This window comes from Zootoca vivipara, chromosome 12 (assembly GCF_963506605.1).
Source record: "Zootoca vivipara chromosome 12, rZooViv1.1, whole genome shotgun sequence".
Lineage (NCBI taxonomy): Eukaryota > Metazoa > Chordata > Lepidosauria > Squamata > Lacertidae > Zootoca > Zootoca vivipara.
Genome location: NC_083287.1, coordinates 45,048,738 through 45,066,904, shown reverse-complemented (window position 1 = coordinate 45,066,904; position 18,167 = coordinate 45,048,738). Strand labels below are relative to the sequence as shown.

General features: G+C 43.4%; 1 protein-coding gene across 1 annotated transcript in view; it reads right to left on the bottom strand.

Moving 5' to 3' along the window:
* Nucleotides 1–4,566: 4,566 nt before the first annotated feature.
* The window catches only part of ADARB2 (adenosine deaminase RNA specific B2 (inactive)), a 119,030-nt gene continuing 105,429 nt past the window's right edge, over nt 4,567–18,167 (bottom strand). The window contains exons 8-10 of the mRNA XM_060280896.1: nt 16,383–16,564; nt 9,672–9,850; nt 4,567–4,825 (exon numbers count right to left, since the gene is read on the bottom strand). Coding sequence (XP_060136879.1) covers nt 4,649–4,825; nt 9,672–9,850; nt 16,383–16,564 — 538 coding nt within the window. The 3' untranslated portion in view covers nt 4,567–4,648. The remainder of the gene's footprint in view (nt 4,826–9,671; nt 9,851–16,382; nt 16,565–18,167) is intronic.

The following is an 18,167-nucleotide window of genomic DNA, read 5'->3' as shown; positions in this document are numbered from 1 at the left end:
CTTCTACGAAAGTAAGGGCAAGGAAAGGCAGGGAGGGGGTTTAGAATTCTGATTAGTTTGCTGTGCTGTGCCAATCACGGGACTGTCATGTATGTGGTCAAGCATTTGCACAGGTTTCCAGCTTCTCTATATTTACTGTAATTATTTTGTGCTACCTACTAAGTACTTCTATAATGCCCTTCAATATGCTGGCCTGTGTGGGGAATAGCTTTATAAAGAGGGGGGAATTAAATCACTTCAGATCTTTCTCCTTGCTGGGAAATCCTTTTAGGGGAAAAAAACAGCCCTTGATATTTTATTCCCCCCCCCTTCCCTTTGTTACAATGATCTGTTAAGGCATAAGAGAGTGCAATGAAATCTCCCTTTGTATGTCTTAATGACACTGTTCTATTTTTCCTTTACTCTCTGTGTTGCTTAGTGTTCAAATCTGAAGGATTTTTCTTTTTTCTTTTTCGTATATTTGTTCTTCTCACCATAATTATTGCTTGGAAGGTCTTATGTTTTTCTCTTTAATTTGGGAAGTTCTCTATTTGTAATGCCTTACAGTGGCACTACATGTTGAGACTAATCTGATTTTATCTATATTTTTAATGTATATGTTATGCAAAGAGATTTGGGTGATTAAGCAGTACAGTAAAGTGGAACCTCGGTTTATGAACACCTCGGTTTATGAATTTTCGGTTTATGAACGCCGCGGACCCATCTGGAACGGATTAATTCATTTTCCATTACTTTCAATGGGAAAGTTCGCTTCAGTTTATGAACAGACTTCCGGAACCAATTACACCCATGCTTCAGTTTATGAACGCTTCAGTTTAAGTACCCCGCGGACCATCTGGAACAGATTAATCCACTTCCCATTACTTTCAATGGGAAAGTTCGCTTCAGTTTATGAACGCTTCAGTTTAAGTACCCCGCGGACCATCTGGAACAGATTAATCCACTTTCCATTACTTTCAATGGGAAAGTTCGCTTCAGTTTATGAACGCTTCAGTTTATGAACAGACTTCCGGAACCAATTGTGTTCATAAACCGAGGTACCACTGTATATCAATCCTGTTTGGCATACAGGCTGTTCTTTAAAAGGCCCCTGTTTGAACCTTACACCCCAGGCTCCATGTTTACCATACTAAGAGAGCCGGTGGAGTCATCAGGAGTCAAATCCCCTCTCAGTCATGAAACTCACTGGGTGACCTTGGGCCATTGCCTAGTTCTCTACAGGGTTGTTGTGAGAAGAAAAGGAGGAGAGGAAGAACCATGTATGCAGAACCTTGATCTCCTTGGAGGAAAGGAATGGGCATACATGTAACAGTAAAAATAGCATCAAATCTTTTCTTTTGATGAATCTTTATTCTGTACTACACATCAATGGTGACTTAACTTTTTTGAAAATTTGATGAGGCTTTTGATGGACTGAGGCCTGCCAGTGCATCCCACTGTGTTTGTGTTTATGTGAAACTTTCATTCCATCAGCATGTGAGCCCTGTGATGAAGGTCTCCTCAGTGTGCCGTTTTTGTACACTTAAGTACCCTTGCTTAATAGGTGAGCTGGAGCCAAATTATTGTATTGTGGATGTCTTTTTTGGGGGGGAAATTGAATTTAATGCTTTTTAAAAAAAATAGCAGAGAGAATTATTTAATCTTTTGTTCTCTTCTTGGTTTGACCTGCTACTTTGATAGAACAGTGCCACAGAGTTATTATGGCCTTGTAAGGTCAAGACGTGAGTGCCTGCTCATATCTCAGCACAGTTGGGCAAGTTCTGAGTAGAAAACCTTGATGGAGAAATGTAATATGCTAGGACTTCAAATAACACCCCCCCCTCAAGATGTTCTCTGTAAATGTCAGTAAAAGATGGGCTCCACACTCCACACACACCTTTTGTGTGTGAAAGCGGATAAAAGAACAAAACGGGCAAGATTGACATTTCTTTCTCAGTGGCTTGTGCACTGTGTTGAACATGTGGCATCCCAGCCTATGAGAGACAAGATCCACCTATCATTAGAATGGCAAAGCATCACAAATCCTTTGGAGTTCAGAGATACAAAATAGGTTAATTTTGCATGGTATTTTGTATTGTTTTTCTTTCACAATAGGGGATCATTGTCAAGAGCCAAGAGGTGTAATGCTGTGCCCAGGAGCTCCCGGAAACCTGCTCCCAGCTCTGCTTTTCCCCATTTACTTTTTACTCTCCCTGCATAGAAAATTAGTATGGTTTGAATGTGCAATGTTTTTTTTTGCTTGCTTGTTTTTTTTGGGGGGGGATGGGTGGGAGCATTCAAATATGTGATATCCACATGCTTTCCTAACCATGTGATTTTTCCAAATATGTACAGGCCCTCAATGACGCTAAAGTCCTATTACAGTGGGGTTCAGGCGGCAATCCTCTACACCTTCTGCCCCTCCAGATGTTTGGGACTGCAATTCCCACCATCCCTGACCACTGGTCCTGTTAGCTAGGGATCATGGGAGTTGTAGGCCAAAACATCTGGAGGGCCGCAGGTTGGGAGTGCCTGCTCTACACATTCACTTTGGAGTAAGTACCACTGAAGTCACTGGGGTTTACTTCCTAGCAAATGTGCATAAGATCAGGCTTCGTAGGACCAAGGTCACTGGAGAACTTCCATTAATTCCATAGCCTCCGTCTATAACCTTTGAGAATTCTTGGAAAACAGACGAGGTCCCTGCAAACTGGAAGTGGGCAAATGTTGTCCCCATCTTCAAAAAAGGGGGGAAGGACCCAGGTAACCAGTTTCTCTGGATTCTGACCCAAATCTCTCTTTCCCTACTGCACCCCACAAATCTGGGATTAAGGGCAAAATGCTTTCCAGACCAAATTAACGACTTTTTGAAAGGCTTAAGGCCTGTTACATCTTATTTTAGAAATGGAGCACTTTCTATCCTAAAATATCCTTAGTATCCATTCCTAACTCATTAAAACAATTCAGATCTTCTACTATTTCTACTCTAAGGAATTTTTTTTTGGTAGTTAATATGGAATGTATTATTTTTTGAAAACATCTCTGTAAGGGGAAGATTTCTTTTTATTTTTAATCTTTAAAAATTCTAGTTTATCACAATCATATCATTTGTACAAGACACTATAAGATACATCTTGTAATTTATAATCTAAAAAATAAAAATTTCATCAAAATAGTGTAGCTATTACTATTGCCTGGGCATCGATGCATGAATGTATTTACTGAATATGGCTAGTTTTACTGGCGAAAAGGAAGAAAGTATAGCATAAAGGAAATTCAGCGGGGGAGGGCAGTGAGAATGAGCTATGTGCTTGTGTTTGAAAAGTATTGGATAGCTCTAAGAAAGGACGCTAAGACAGGTCACAGATAAGTAGCAGCTTGTTAAATATATACACATTTCATGAAAACCACAAGATTAAAAACAAAACAGTGGTGGTATACCCGCAAATCCTGTCATTTGCAAAGACGGAAAAACCCAAACAAAACAAAACCCTAAAACAAAAATACAATTGGGGTAGAGGTTAATTCTGGAGTTGCTTAGATTTTCTATAATGTTTCTCTTTGGGCATCCTAAATAACATTTCTCATGTATCAGAGGACTGCTGTACCAGCAAATTAGGGACCAGTTTGCACATTTACAGAGAAGAGTGTGTTGTGACTTATGCGACTATTTCACATGTTACAAAATAGCTTCATGTGACGCACTTGGCCTGTATGGACATGGAGAAAGAACCGCTGGTGTTTCTTTTTCAGCCAGCGCAATGATGGGAACTGGGGAGCTATGGGTGTTTCTGAGGGTTTAGTTCACAGGATGTTGTTCTCCATGAAATTGTGTCTGTCCAGATGCTACAGTTTCATCCAGCAGAAAGGGGCTGCTAGGCTTATTTGCTTGTTTTTGGCATACTTTATTCTGCGTCTTGGAAGTGATCAGAGCTGCTGTTCAGGCCAGCAGAAGCCCCTTTCCCTGATAACAGGTGACTCTGCCCATCTCTGCTGGGTTCTAAGATGTTAGTGGACACTGATCACACTTTCAAACCTATGTTCATAGATGCAGGGGCATAATATTTGTTTTATTTTTATCTGTTTGAATTATCCCAACCCTTTAGACACAAATACATACACACACACGCACACGCACATACAGAGCTTTCCTCTTGTGTTTCAGTGCAAACGGTGACCTTCTGTGGCGTCCTGATTCTAAAAGTACCTGCATGTGTTTGCTACCTAGAAAAACCTCTCATTCTCCAATGTTAATTATTGCACTAACGATGAAGGGGAACACGGCAGGGTTTTTCTTTTTGTTTTAGCTAGAAGCGGGACCTGCTGTTGCCCGAAAGGCAGGTGCCAGTTGGATAATTACAGTGATCTGTAATGTGCTACGAAACAAGGAACGAACAGTGAAGGTCATTTTTGTAACCTGGGCCTTTGTACATCCTTGAGAAGGGAAGAAGGGTATGCAAAAGCAGTTTCCTAAAGTCAAGTTCAGTGCATTAATCAGAACATAATCTTATACTTAATGCATTGTTAGGATTTCCAAATTGAGATGCTTCCATCGGAGGTAAGTCTCGGGTGGCATCCGTTGCGCAGCCAGCTCCTGCGGTTTTCTCCTGCCCTTCTCTCCATCTTCAGTCAGCTTGATGGGGGTCACAGCACAGAAGTGCCAGATGATTCACACAGTTAGCGGGAACTGATCTTGCTCCGGGGGCTTTTTCACCCAGGTTCCCAGACCGGCTTTCTGAAATGCTTTAAACAGCTGTTGCTTGACAGACTGGTATGTGTGCGCCAGCAGTTTGGCCTCACTGTACACGGAGGGCAGATCTCCATGGCTTAATATCTGTGTGCTCAGCTGTAGAGAGATGGGGTAGGGTGGGGGTGGGGGTGCAAAGGAAAACAAAACAAAACAACCCAAAATGCAAATGAATGACGAGCAGCTGTATAAAATGGTTCCGTAAGCTACAAACAAACTGGGCTTAAGATTTTATGTGTTGGTTTCAAGTAACAATGGGAAGGGTGAGAACCAAAAACTGGACATGATATTGATTCCGTCATGCAGTCTCGGTGCCAACAACCTCCAAAAAACACTGTCCTGAGTGGGAAGCAGGATTTTGGAGATCAAAAACCTAGCTGACACACCACTTGGAAGTGTGAACTGTGCTGCAGAGACTATACCAGGGTTTTGGTTTTTTGCCCTTTCCTCTTTTTGTGGTGGAAGGTCTTACTAAATAAAGTGCAAAGAATGTCGCCCCCCCCCCCCGGCTGTGCATTGTTTTGTTCCTTCTGAATGGGTACCCCTTAGCTTCTGGGAAGGGACCAGGGGATTTTGGCGGCCAAACCCTTGCTGTTAGTGTGCATATATCCCCCCCAAAAAGTTGTTTGGGATTTTGAAAGGAGAGCAAAATTGAGAATCTTGTGGATTTATTTGGTGCTATTCATTCTCCCCAACCCCAACAAATATGATTCAAGTAAAAATGTTTCACCCAGTTTTGAAGAAAGTGTGAAGTGTGTTACTGCTTTTTAATATTACGTATAACTCCCAAATCATATCCTGGGTTAATATTCACTGAAGCAGAAGGCCCCACAATATGAACTTTGGCTATGCATTTAGGAGCCAACGATTTCCCAAAGCCCTGGGGCTCATGCATAGGCCTCAGCCCCTACTGTCTTGGGGGGGGGGAGGAGAGAGACAGATTCAAACCCTGTAGCCCAGATTCACAAACCCGACATTCCTGTAATGTCCCATCAGCTCCCTTTTGCTATATATTGAAATCCCAACATTTAGCAGGACAACCGTGGAGAGTGAAACATTTCTTTGAATACCAAAATTGAATCTTAAAGGCCGAAGTTCTGATTCTGATCCAATTAATTATGTGTCTGCGCAGGAGTTGGCTGCTGTGGGCATAGCTCCTGCTGCTCAAAAGCCCTTCCAGCACTCAACGCTGCCTGTGTGCAGGCCCCACTCACACCGTGAGCAATAAGAACAGAAGAGGAGAACTGTTGGGTCAGGCCAAAGGCTCATCTAATCCAGCATTCTGCTCTAAGCACGGCCAGCCAGATGCTTAAGGGAAGCCCACAGGAATGACCCGAGTGCAGCTCTCCCTGCCTGTGATTCTCAGCAACTGGTTTTCAGAGGCATAATGCCACTGACAGTGGAAGGAGAATATAGCTGTCATGGCCAATAGCCACTAATAGCCCTACCCTCCAATATTTGTCTAATTCTCCTTTAAAGTCACCCAGGTTGGTGGACTTTGTAGTTGAGTGTATACCTAGATCACCACTTCATTCTGCACTCACCTGAGTTATGGGCTGGGAGGAGGAGGATTTCCTAGTCTAGGGGAGGGTTTTCAAATGCGTATCAAACTAACCACACTCACCCTTGAGAGCAGCAGGATCTAGACTCAATCTAGATTGAAAGAAGCATGTTGAAGATGAACATGAACTGTTCTGGATTGAGGAAAAATTACCTTTTGGTAACAAGTTAGCATGCACACAGCCTAAAATAGTTATTAATGTATTCTCATTCTCTCTCTCTCTCTCTCTTAAATGTTTATATGGTTTTATCATTGGAGGTGATAATTATTTAATAGCCTTCCATGCAAGCTCTGAAACAGGTGTCGGCAAACTTTTTCAGCCGTGGGCTGGTCCACTGTCCCCCAGACCTTGTGGGGGGGCGGACTATATTTTGAAAATAATAATAATGAACGAATTCCTATACCCCACAAATAACCCAGAGATGCATTTTAAATAAAAGGACACATTCTACTCATGTAAAAACACGCTGATTCCCGGACTGTCCGTGGGCCAGATTTAGAAGGTCTTAGGTTGTCTACCCATGCTCTGAAAAGTAAGGAAAAAGGGAAAGACTCTCTGAGTCATTCAAGGCTTCAGGCAGGCCAGCCAACGCTTTGAGAGAAAACGCAAGGAGAAATCGGCTCCCTTCCTTCCAATCTGTTATAATAAGAGATACTGTGAAACATGCCTAAGAGAGGGCAGTAATCAAGCATATGGGATTTGCCCACAGCTGAGAGGCTCTCTTCTTGAGCGGGAGAATGGCACCTGAATGTTCTGAAATGCTCACCACCCCTGAGTTGCCTGCCAGAAACCGTCTTAAGAGACAAAGACACACATCCTCAGTCCAATAATCACCCCGGGTGCACCTGGGCGCCCAGAGAGAAAGAACTTTTTGTTTTGCAGGAGGATTAAATCAATCGCCTCCTTCCTGGCCTGCCAAAAGACATAGCGCAACCAAGCCAAGAGTTTGATGTTTTGGGAAAGTAATCAGAAGTCTGGGGAGAGCCGTAGACCTGGTGAAAGTTCAATCCGGCGAGTGAATTAGCATTTTCTGTGGGGTTCTGCTCCCACTACTCTGGAATATGAGCCTGTGTACAAAGGTGCATTTTCCACCATTGCAACAGCACTACAGAATGCCCTTTCCCTCGGCCATAAATGAAGCAAACTTGATCTGAACTTCTTGTAAAGGCGTATCTTTTTTCTTAGATTTCCCTCCTGACCCATAAGAATAGGAGCTGTTATTACTGAATTCCTGTTCTGATCTGTTTTTTTTAAAAAATAAATAATAGTGTTTTACTAGTTTTCATGTTGTATCTCTGTTTTTATGCCACAGCATAAAAACAATAAAACACAGCATTTCTTGTATATTGCTTAAAAAAGGTAAAGAACCCCTGACAGTTAAGTCCAGTTGCGAACGAACTCTGGGGTTGTGGCGCTCATCTCGCTTTACTGGCGAGGGAGCTGACGTTTGTCCACAGACAGTTTTTTCAGGTCATGTGGCCAGCATGACTAAGCTGCTTCTGGCAAACCAGAGCAGCGCATGGAAACGCCGTTTACCTTCCCGCTGGAAGTATCTACTTGCACTTTGACGTGCTTTCGAACTGCTAGGTTGGCAGGAGCTGGGACCGAGCAATTGTATATTGCTTAGAGATGGTTTAATTATGAAGCAGGATAGAAGTGCTATACAGTGTATATATGGCACAATCTTCGCAAATTATATTTTGCCTGTGAGCATGTCTACTTGGAACACACACACTCTTATTGCCAAAAGTCCCATGCCAACGCAGGTCTTCAAGGGCTTACATCATTTCAGGAAGTTGACTGGCAGAAAGCAAAAAGTACATAATACTTTCCTCAACCACCATGCAGACGCAGGCCCCGCTATGTGAAGACAATGCGTTCTCAGGAAATGGTCCGTTAGGTGAGTGTTTGTACAACAACACCCTCCCCCCTCCGGCAGAAGACAAGGAGATGAGTAACTATGCAACTTTTGAAGACATCTGAATGCAGTCTTGTATAGGGAAGTTTTAAATGTTTGATGTTTTGTTATGCTTTTATATGTGTTGGAAGCCGTCCAGAGTGGCTGGGACAACCCAGTCAGATGGGCAGGGTAGAATTATTATTCTTGTTGTTGTTGTTGGCATTTTCCATCAATTCCTATGGGGAAATTTCTAACGTGTTCCCAAGCACAGGCTTTTGATCCCCAAGTACAGTGGTACCTCGGTTTAAGTACACAGTTGGTTCCGTAAGTCTGTACTTAACTTGAAGCGAACTTTCCCATCGAAAGTAATGGAAAGTGGATTAATCCGTTCCAGACGGTCCGCGGAGTACTTAACCTGAAGCGTACTTAACCTGAAGTGAACTTTCCCATTGAAAGTAATGGAAAGTGGATTAATCTGTTCCAGATGGGTCCGCGGAGTACTCGACCTGAAGCTTACTTAAACCGAGGTATGACTGTAGTGAAAAAAGCCAGGGGAAACCCTCTGGAACCTTGCAAAAGGCAAACAAGGAAGGGAAAGAATGCTCTTAATTTGTCTGAACTACGCCCCTGTCTCCACTACCCACCATGTTTTCTGACAAAGAGTTAGGCAAATGCATGCCAGGAGGATCGGTCTACCAAAGGGCTATTAGTCATGATGGCTGCATTGACCTTCCAGGCCCAAAGGCAACAATGCCACCAAGTACCATTGGCTGGAGAGCAACAATGGGAGAAGGCTGTTGCCCTCATGCTCTGCTTATTGCCTTCCCAGAAGCATCTGCCTGGCTGTGACTGGTAATAAGATACCTGGCTAGATGAACCTTTGACTTGATCCAGCAGAGCTCTTCTTATGTTTTTTAACGCCTCAGAAACCCTGGAAGTGTGTTACGGCTCCAGCAGATTATTGCATAGTCTGGATTTTTATTACTTCTCCAAAATACTTTTTTTTTTTGGCACTCAGATAAGCTAAGTTCGATATGTGCTACTGCCTTTCAAGTGTGCATGTTGCATTCTACTTAAAAATACACATGTTGGTGATTATTAGCCTGGATCAGATCCTCCACTTGTATGTATATATAAACACCTTCCTCTTTCTTTCTTTCTTTCTTTCTTTCTTTCTTTCTTTCTTTCTTTCTTTCTTTCTTTCTTTCTTTCTTTCTTTCCTTCCTTCCTTACACACACACACACACACACACACACACACACACACACACAGAGAGAGAGAGAGAGAGAGAGAGAGAGAGATATGCTCTGCCACACACACTTGCTGGGCACCACATGTGTTTTGGGCTATGATCGATATCCAAGTACAGAGTCTGCTGTAGGATATGGTGCTTTGCTGATGGTATGAGGCCAGGGAGATGGCTGGGAATGCTATGTTGTGATGGACACATAGGTTTGCTTTCACCAAGGCAGGAGTCCTTACCTTTCCATAAAGCTTTGCCCATCGAGTGTAAAACAGGTGCTTGCAGAGTCGCGAAGAGCTCCCGCAGTTCCTTTTTCCTGTTGTTGCATTAATAAGCTCGAGGTCTGTAGTGCCCGCTATCCAATTCACACTGAAACCAGGTGATTTCCCTGACTGCCGCATCTCGGCGTTGCTCACTCCTGTCGAAGGGGAAGCAGAAAACATCAAAGCATTAAGATCAATAGCCCCTGCCTTGCTCCTCCTGGAAGATATGAAATGGAACTTTCTTTTTTTACTGGGAAATGAATTCCATTGCCACATAAACTATTCTCTTATTTTGACGGGATTGTCTCCAGTCTGCCAAATCTTACAGGTCAGAATTGTTGTGGCTGTTGCTCGTGTGTGTGTGTCTCTGTGTTTCAAGGTGTTTTAAGCACAACTGTTTTTGGTAAAGCAGCTTATGAATTAAAACATAATAGAAGATTCTGGTTTTGTTTTTTTTAGCACCCAGTCCTTAGATTTAGAAAGGAAAAAAAAAGACTGTCCAGGAGTAGATAAAAACACTGCTTTCTTGTTCCTCCCAGACCATCCCCTCAAAGCAGAAATAAACCTGACTCTTAACAAAAGTGATGGGAAGGGAGCTGTGGGAGAAAGGTGGTGAGTGAGTGGAGGAAAGAGGACTCTCTTGCCCATTAGGGATGGGGGAGAAGTTTCATTCAGTTTGCATTTAAAGGTGAACCTACCTAATTCTCACACCTTGAAACAATATACAAACTGAAACACAGCCTGCTTTTGGAATTTGAACTCCTCTGAATTTTGCAGTGCAGTTCACCAGCCATGCAGTGTGCACAAATAATGCACATAATAGGGCAAAGTTATGAGAATAACTTGCAGAAATGCATTATATTGGAGAAAATTGCTTTGCAAAAATGTGCATATTAGGCAAACTATACATGTACATTTAGAAAAAAAGCCACACAAAATGCTGGTGAATTTTCAGGAGTTTTTTTTTTTTTTAAATTGCATACCAATGTGGAAATGCGGAGATCTGAAAAATGAAAAACTGAAATGGACAGATTTGCCCGTCCCTATTGCTCACCTACCCATTTGCTGCTTCAAACCGCACCAGCTCACATCCTGCTTTATATGGGACTGAGGCAGAGCTGCATTTAAATAGGTCTGCCATCATCATGCGTACTTTTGCCTGTAGTATTACATCTCCCTTAATGCTAACTAGAGTTGAAACACTAACAACCAGGATTTGAAACCAGGGTTAAGAAGGACTCCAGTCAATGTTAACCATGGTTATCTTTGGGACACCTGGAAATAGAATAGCATTAAAACTTCTGTTCCAAATGGCTTCACAGAAGAATGTCGCTACTACCCCGTATGCAGAAGGTAAGTTTCAAAATAATGTAAATCTGCTATAAGTCAGATTCATACATCTGTGCCCCCTAATGAGGGGGGTGTACTTTACTTTGCTGGGCAACTTTGAGAAGCCATTAGATTTAGAACCCGGGGGGGGGGGCTACTGAAAATCAAAACGTTTCCAAGGGTAAAAACAGAATAAAAAAAGAAGTTAAAATCTGAGATATTCATGAACATCATGAACAATGGAAGAGAATAGCTCCCTTATTATTGTAGATCTTCCTAAACAAAAACAATTGCACATCTTCCTTCATCTAATTTTGTTAACATCATTAGTACGGTACTACAGGTACATGAGAGAGAATCGCATTCCATGATGCAGGAGGACTGTGTCTGCTGCATGGCGGGGGGAGGCTCAAAGAGCACGCTCTTGTCAATGCTGGAAGACAGCAGCTACAAAGCTGGCTAATTAGGACTAGGTAACATTGCAGGGCACAAATACGGTTACTCAGAGCAGGTGAGATAGCTTCTTGGCAGCTCAGCTTACAATCTGTAACAATAGCTACAAACCCATTAGCTGGCATTAGAGCAGGCATGGCCAAACTTGGCCCTCCAGCTTTTTGGGACTACAACTCCCACCATCCCTAGCTAACAGGACCAGTGGGCAGGGATGATGGGAATTGTAGTCCCAAAACAGCTGGAGGGCTAAGTTTGGCCATGCCTGCCTTAGAGGAAAGTTCTGTCAAATGTAGAACTGGACCGGTTCCATGGCACTGGGGAGGTTCTCCCCCCCCCATTCTCTTTCCTTAGCATCACTTTTATGCTTCCCTTTAAAGTTGTTAGCCACTAAGTTGTGGGGCAGGAGTGTGGGGAAAGAGGCACCTGTATAGCACTTAGCCACTTTAGGAGGGCGGAAGGTTGAGTTATGGGTGATGTGGTGCCCAAAAAAGAGCAGACACAAGTCTGTATAAAACTGGCGTATGCTGATGTAAGTCTACTTATCATGTTTACACATGATTGTTCTGATTTAAATAGGGATGCGGTACGTCTCAGCACAGTGGGGAAGACCGTGACCAGGTCGCTTGTGAATGAATCTCTACTGCCCGGATGTTATCGATGGGGAACTTCAGGGCCCCTGCTGCTCTCCCTTCTTTGGGCTCCTTCTTTTTAAACAGCCCTTCAGATAGAGGCCATCTTCAAACAGAGGGCTGTTCCCTCTACAGCAGGCATCCCCAAACTGCGGCCCTCCAGATGTTTTGGCCTACAACTCCCATGATCCCTAGCTAACAGGACCAGTGGTCGGGGAAGATGGGAATTGTAGTCCAAACATCTGGAGGGCCGTAGTTTGGGGATGCCTGCTCTACAGCAAACAGAGCACTGCTCTCTTACTTGATTTCCATCAAGGAAACAGTGTGTATGAGGGATGTGTTGATGCAAAAGGTAAACCTACTATTTCCCAGAATCATGGCCCTGATCCAATTCCACCCAACCCACCTGCAGGCACTTTTAGGCATTTTTTTTAAATAAAAAAAACATAATCGGGAAATTTGATGACATGGCTTTCCCACATAATATTTAGTTTGGTCCTGAGACTCCTGCAATCCTGAATGAAATGGGGCGTATGTCCCAAAACAGCAAGCATCCAATTGTGCTGCATGAATCCAGAGCCTTTTAAAAATATATATTATTAGAAGGAAGGTGCTGGTTTTTCCTGTGCATGAAAATAGTGTTCCTCCGTGAAATGAGAAGTAAATGCCCATGCTTGCTGAGTTGGTGAAGTCATTAATGTTCATCATTTGACAGCTGAACACTGTGCAGAGCTCAGCGACTTGGAGGGCATATAATAGGGAGTATAAGATCGTGCATATGGGCTCTGTAGATAATCCTGGTGAGATGCAATATGGCATCTCCTGCTCTGGTCCCTGGCTCATTTATAACACACAGCATCTGAAATCACATCTCCCACCACCTCCCCTTGTGCGTGTGTGTTTGTTTTACACAGAAAAGCTCAGTGTGTTTGACAGATGATGACCACGATTCGTTTTTCCCCCAGAAACCAAAGCATAGGTTTTAATGCATATGTTTCTATTAAATTCATTTTCAACCAGGTGATATTTTTTAAATGAGAAACTGGATTTTTTTAAGGATCAAAAGGGGGGGGGAAACATTTGTTTCTTTAATAATTTATTTTTATGCGCCAACATTCAAGTTCAGAAAACAGTAGCAGAAACCTCACTGTCACAAGTATAATACAATATGGATCAGCCTTCCCTAACCTGGTGCCCTCTGAATATTTTGGATTACACCTGGGAGCTGATGGGAGTTACAGTCCTAAATATTTAGAGTGTACCAGGTTAGGGAAGGCTGATACAGGTTATATATGGTAAGTGTCAATATTATGTTAGCCCATGTAGGGAATTACTGCAGGTGATGAACTGGCCTAAGTATCCCTCCTCAGAGTCAATTGGAAATGCCCAAGTAAAATTCACTGACAGCTGTTTAAGATCCTTTGCATTTCTTGGCTTGCTGTCACAAGTAACATCCATTTGCTTGGCTAAGTGGCAGTACCCTAAACTAGTATATACAGATGAGTTTGGATGGAAACATAATTGAGTTATCATCTCACACAGGGCTTTTAATCACATTTATGTCACTCTAATAGCAATTTTGATTCTTTCACCAGGATAACCAATCAGTTTGCATCTCCCCCCTCTTTTTCTTTTGAAGACAAAAACTACCAGAGATATAGTAATATAAATGTGTGTGCTGACACTGTCGTGCTATTTAAATCTTTCCATGTTGAGTCTATTGCAAGTAGATCTGAATGTATGACTTGACACTAATGCGCCAGTCTCTGTCAAGCTATCACCCAAAAGCTTAGCAGATGGAGTGCCAGAATATGACAGCACTTGCTAAGATAAGGCCTGCCTGGAATTAAGCCACAGGTAGAAGAACAAACATAGACACAGCAGCCCTAATGACCAGAGGAAAGCAAAGCATTCAGTCAAATTAACAGCTTTGCATACATGCATTGACAATGAACACAGAATACAAAAGCAAATTGCATACTGTCCCCAGATAACTACTGTCAATATAGAAAATCACTTCTGATGGAAAACAAAGAGTAACAGAAACTTGTGGAAGCTAAAATCCAAGCATCAATATTTGCTGATTTAGGGATGGAGACTGCGAGAATCTAATCCCCTGCCTTTTCTCTTTAAGAAAACTTGTGGAAGGAGAGGCAAGGAATATGGAAACATTAGCATACCCGCCAAGTGTCCCAGGGAAAAATGGGAAATTGGGAAATCCTGTTTTCTTGTGTGAGATTGTGGTGGCCATTTTTGGTGCTGCGATCTCTTGTGCCATGATCTAACCCCCCAAAAGCACTTTTTTTGGGGGGGGACAAGATAGCAATGCAGCTCACATGACTTGCCCGAGAGCGTGTCCTGGAAGATGCACGTCCCGTTTTTTAATCTGAAATAGTTGGATGGTATGTATTAGTGCTGTAGTAAAGCACCAACTCTGTGCTATAGTAACTTCCTCTAATCCTACTCCAACAGGGCACCATTGGCTTCGAATCTGGGACCTGTATAATGTTCTCATTGCATCAAATTTGACATGAGGATACTTTTTGGCCTTGGGCAATCACTGTCTCTAGGCCTCAGTTCCTCAATTCTTAAATGGGAACCATAATAGACTGCCTCAGAGGTCTGTTATGAAAGCTAAATACAGCGAATCACCTCACAATTAAAAGAACAGTGGAAATTATAGTAGTAGTTGGAGGCCTTCTAATCAGCAGGAAGTCTTACAGATGGCCCAAAATACCTTCTAGCCTGTAGACAAGGCTAGAAACAGAGGGAGAAGGTAGCTAAAGAGGAGAAGACCTCTGGAACACAGTTATTTAATGAAACTATTCGTTGTTCAACTCCTCTGACCTGTTTAGGTCTGCTGCCAGGACATCATGATGCTTTGTGTTTCCCAGCCCTTGGCAGAGGCAACCAATGGTATGGAGAGAGAGGAGAAGGGAATGCCCAACATGATGATGTTATGCCATGTGAAAACAGGAAACTCAACACAGGGTTGAAATTTTCAGTGGCAGCCCAGTTTAGGGTATAATCTAGTCTCCCAAGCAAAACACCCATAAATCTACCCCTTACCTGTTGGGCACCTACATGAAGATTCTTCATTTGCTTCACGCCCTGGCTTTTTGCAAATGGATCCCCAGTTAGTTCGGTCATTCTCTTCCCTGGTACTTAGCTTAGTTCTTTCAGCTGATGTGCTTAGCACACCACTGAACGGGGAATAGGTTTAAATCTGTTCTTAAGTAAATTTCATGACTCAAGGCTCTAGTTTGGTTTTAACACTTATGCTGTGGCTTTAAGGTATCTGGATGAGTGGTGATATACATACCAAAGGGCCAAGTATAATGGAAAGATTGCTGTACTGGATAATGATTGCTTCCAACCATATGGCCTTTCAGGTCAGCCAGAGAATGGGTTTAATCATGCTCAATGGTGCAAGCCATTTTTAAGAAGTCTAGTAGGATTCGGTCACAGAATAAGCCATCACCATCTGACTTGGAACTTGTGGAAGTTTTCTTTATATAACGTGCTTTGCTACGTTGTGGTACAACCAAATATGACCCTCTGCTCCTTGGCAACTGGCTCCAGCAGAAATCCTGCTAGTATTATCAAGGGGTGTGGAGTCATGCCCTTGATCATGATGATCAGTTTAAGAAAAGTGGGTGCCATAGCTGCTGCCCCAGCTTATAAATATATCACAGTAAAGATTCTTGGGACAGGAATTATTTGTGGTGGAGCACAGCCTCTTCCAACAGGAGTGGAGGCCCAGAGGTAAGAAGAATCTATTTCAGTTAGTATTGCAATCTTATATACACTTTCTTGGGAGTAAGACCCATTCAACACGGTAGAATGGGGTTCCCCAACCTTTTTGGATCTGGGGGCACATTTGGAAAGCTAAGAGACCAGGGTTAACACCACGAAAAACCCACTTCACAGAAAACAAACATGCATGTGATGATCAGCACCCTCCAAACAGACAACTCCCCCAACCAAATAACCACCCCCAAAACAGAGGCCCAACAAACAGGACTCCCCTCAAAATGTGACCCCTCCCAACCAAACATCAAAAATTTGGGAGGGGCCGGGGACCTTGGCAGGCACTGAGTGTGCTGTGCTCTTAGTGTGGTAGAATGTCTAATTATCAGTAGCATCAAAGGAAAGTGAGAAGGAAGCAAGTATCCCAAGCTGTGAAGGGACACTTGGTTATGTTCCGTGTAGGAGCCCAACAGCACCAGCAATGGGGAAGCAGATGGTTCATGCTTCCAAGCAAGGGTGTCCTTACCACTCAGGAGCAGCTGATTGCACCGGTATGAGGCTGGCAGTTGACCGACATCTTCTAGTCTATGGCTCATTACCCGTGAAAGGTGTCCGGTGTGAGAGAGGCTCCCCACAATAATGCTATGCAAGTACACAGGCTCGATGAAGTAGCTGAGGAGAGCTCCTTGTAAGCCGAGGACGTTCCACCTGCAAGAGGAATCCGGCAGTGAGAAAGGGGATCAGCAGGTGACAAAATAAGATACGAGAGTGAGTGACTGCACCCTTTTTCATTTGCCTTTTTATCCTGGAGAGAAATAGCGGGCATCTTCAGCTGATTCCAACTGTAATTTTTGTGACGGATGATGGACCTTGATGCAGGCCAGAAATTCAGAATTCCCTAGCTCAGGAATGAGAACCTTACCTGTCCATAAGAACATAAGGAAAGTCTGCTGGATAAGCCAAGTGACGCATCGCATTGGCCAACCAGATGGATGCATATGAGCAGGAGCTGAAGGCAACAGCACTCTCCTCATGCAGTTTCCAGCAACTGTTTTGCAGAAGCAGACTGCCTCTGGCAGCGGAGCAAACAGGCCTCTCTAGTTGACCTTTGGGGACTCCCCAAAAGCCATACACCACTGTCCCCAGGCCGCAAACCTCACCTGTGCTGTTCCGCACCCTCCCAGTGTTCTTTAACCTGGCTGAAACCACATTTGAACTGTGATTATCTCACTTGCTTTCCTGGAGGGAGGACAAAAAGAGATGCTTGCGGGTGCATGTAGAAGCATCTGGTTTTTCCATGGCTGGAATTTAACCTACCACTGGCATGTGGCCCCAAGAAAGGTTGCCCATGAGAGATGTGGCTCTTGGGCTGAAAATTGTACTCCCACCCCCTGGACTCCTATTTAGTGAAGATGCCATCTGTGCACACGCAATGGAAGACTGAAAGATATGCATCTCAGCTTAATCGCAGCTGATGTTTCATATTGGATGGAAGCTGGATTGAGGGAAAACATACGAAGCAGAAGCATTTCTCAAGGAACAGTGGGATACGCATGGATTGTTGCTAGCGTCCTATGTACTCATTGTTGAACACCTGGCGGAAGTGGGCTGGAGCCAGAATAAACTGTGATGTGTACACACAGGCTTATACAGGGGAGAATAGGGGTCCTTGTTTGCCTACATGGATTGAGAAGCACCAGGGTGGTGATGGTGGTAAACGAAAGCAATGTAAGCGGCAGGCAGTGCAAGAATTCTGATTCTTCCCCTCCCCCTTCACATTTGGTTGGGGCAGATCTTAATCTGGCCCTTGGTTTCTAGGCATTAATGTTGGCTATTAAGGCCCTAAGCATCTTGGGTCAATGGTACCTTAGATAATTCTATTTTGAGAGTTCCTGTGCATGAACATTTCCAGGCAAGGTTCTGTTTTGGGAGCCTTCTGCATCTGAGATTAGAGTTATATGCACTCAGTATTGAAGCCCTCTGGCTGACCTTGGGCCAGTCACTGTCTCTCAGCCTAGTCTACCTCACAGGTTTGTTGTGAAGAGAAGCATTGCAGTACCTTGAGCTCCTTGGAGGAAAGGTGGGATAAATGTAATAAATAAATACAATTAACCCACTAAGAGCAGGACCTTTTCAGTAGTGGCTCTGTTTGTGCAATGCTGCCCTTTAGTAAGCCCATGGGGCTCTCTGCTGGCCTTTAGGAAGCAAGGTGAAGACTTTCTTATTTTGACAAGCTCTTGTGGGGTATAAATAACCAAAATAAGAGCAACAATAACATAGGTTAACTGCTTTTCTCTGAACGAAATCAGTC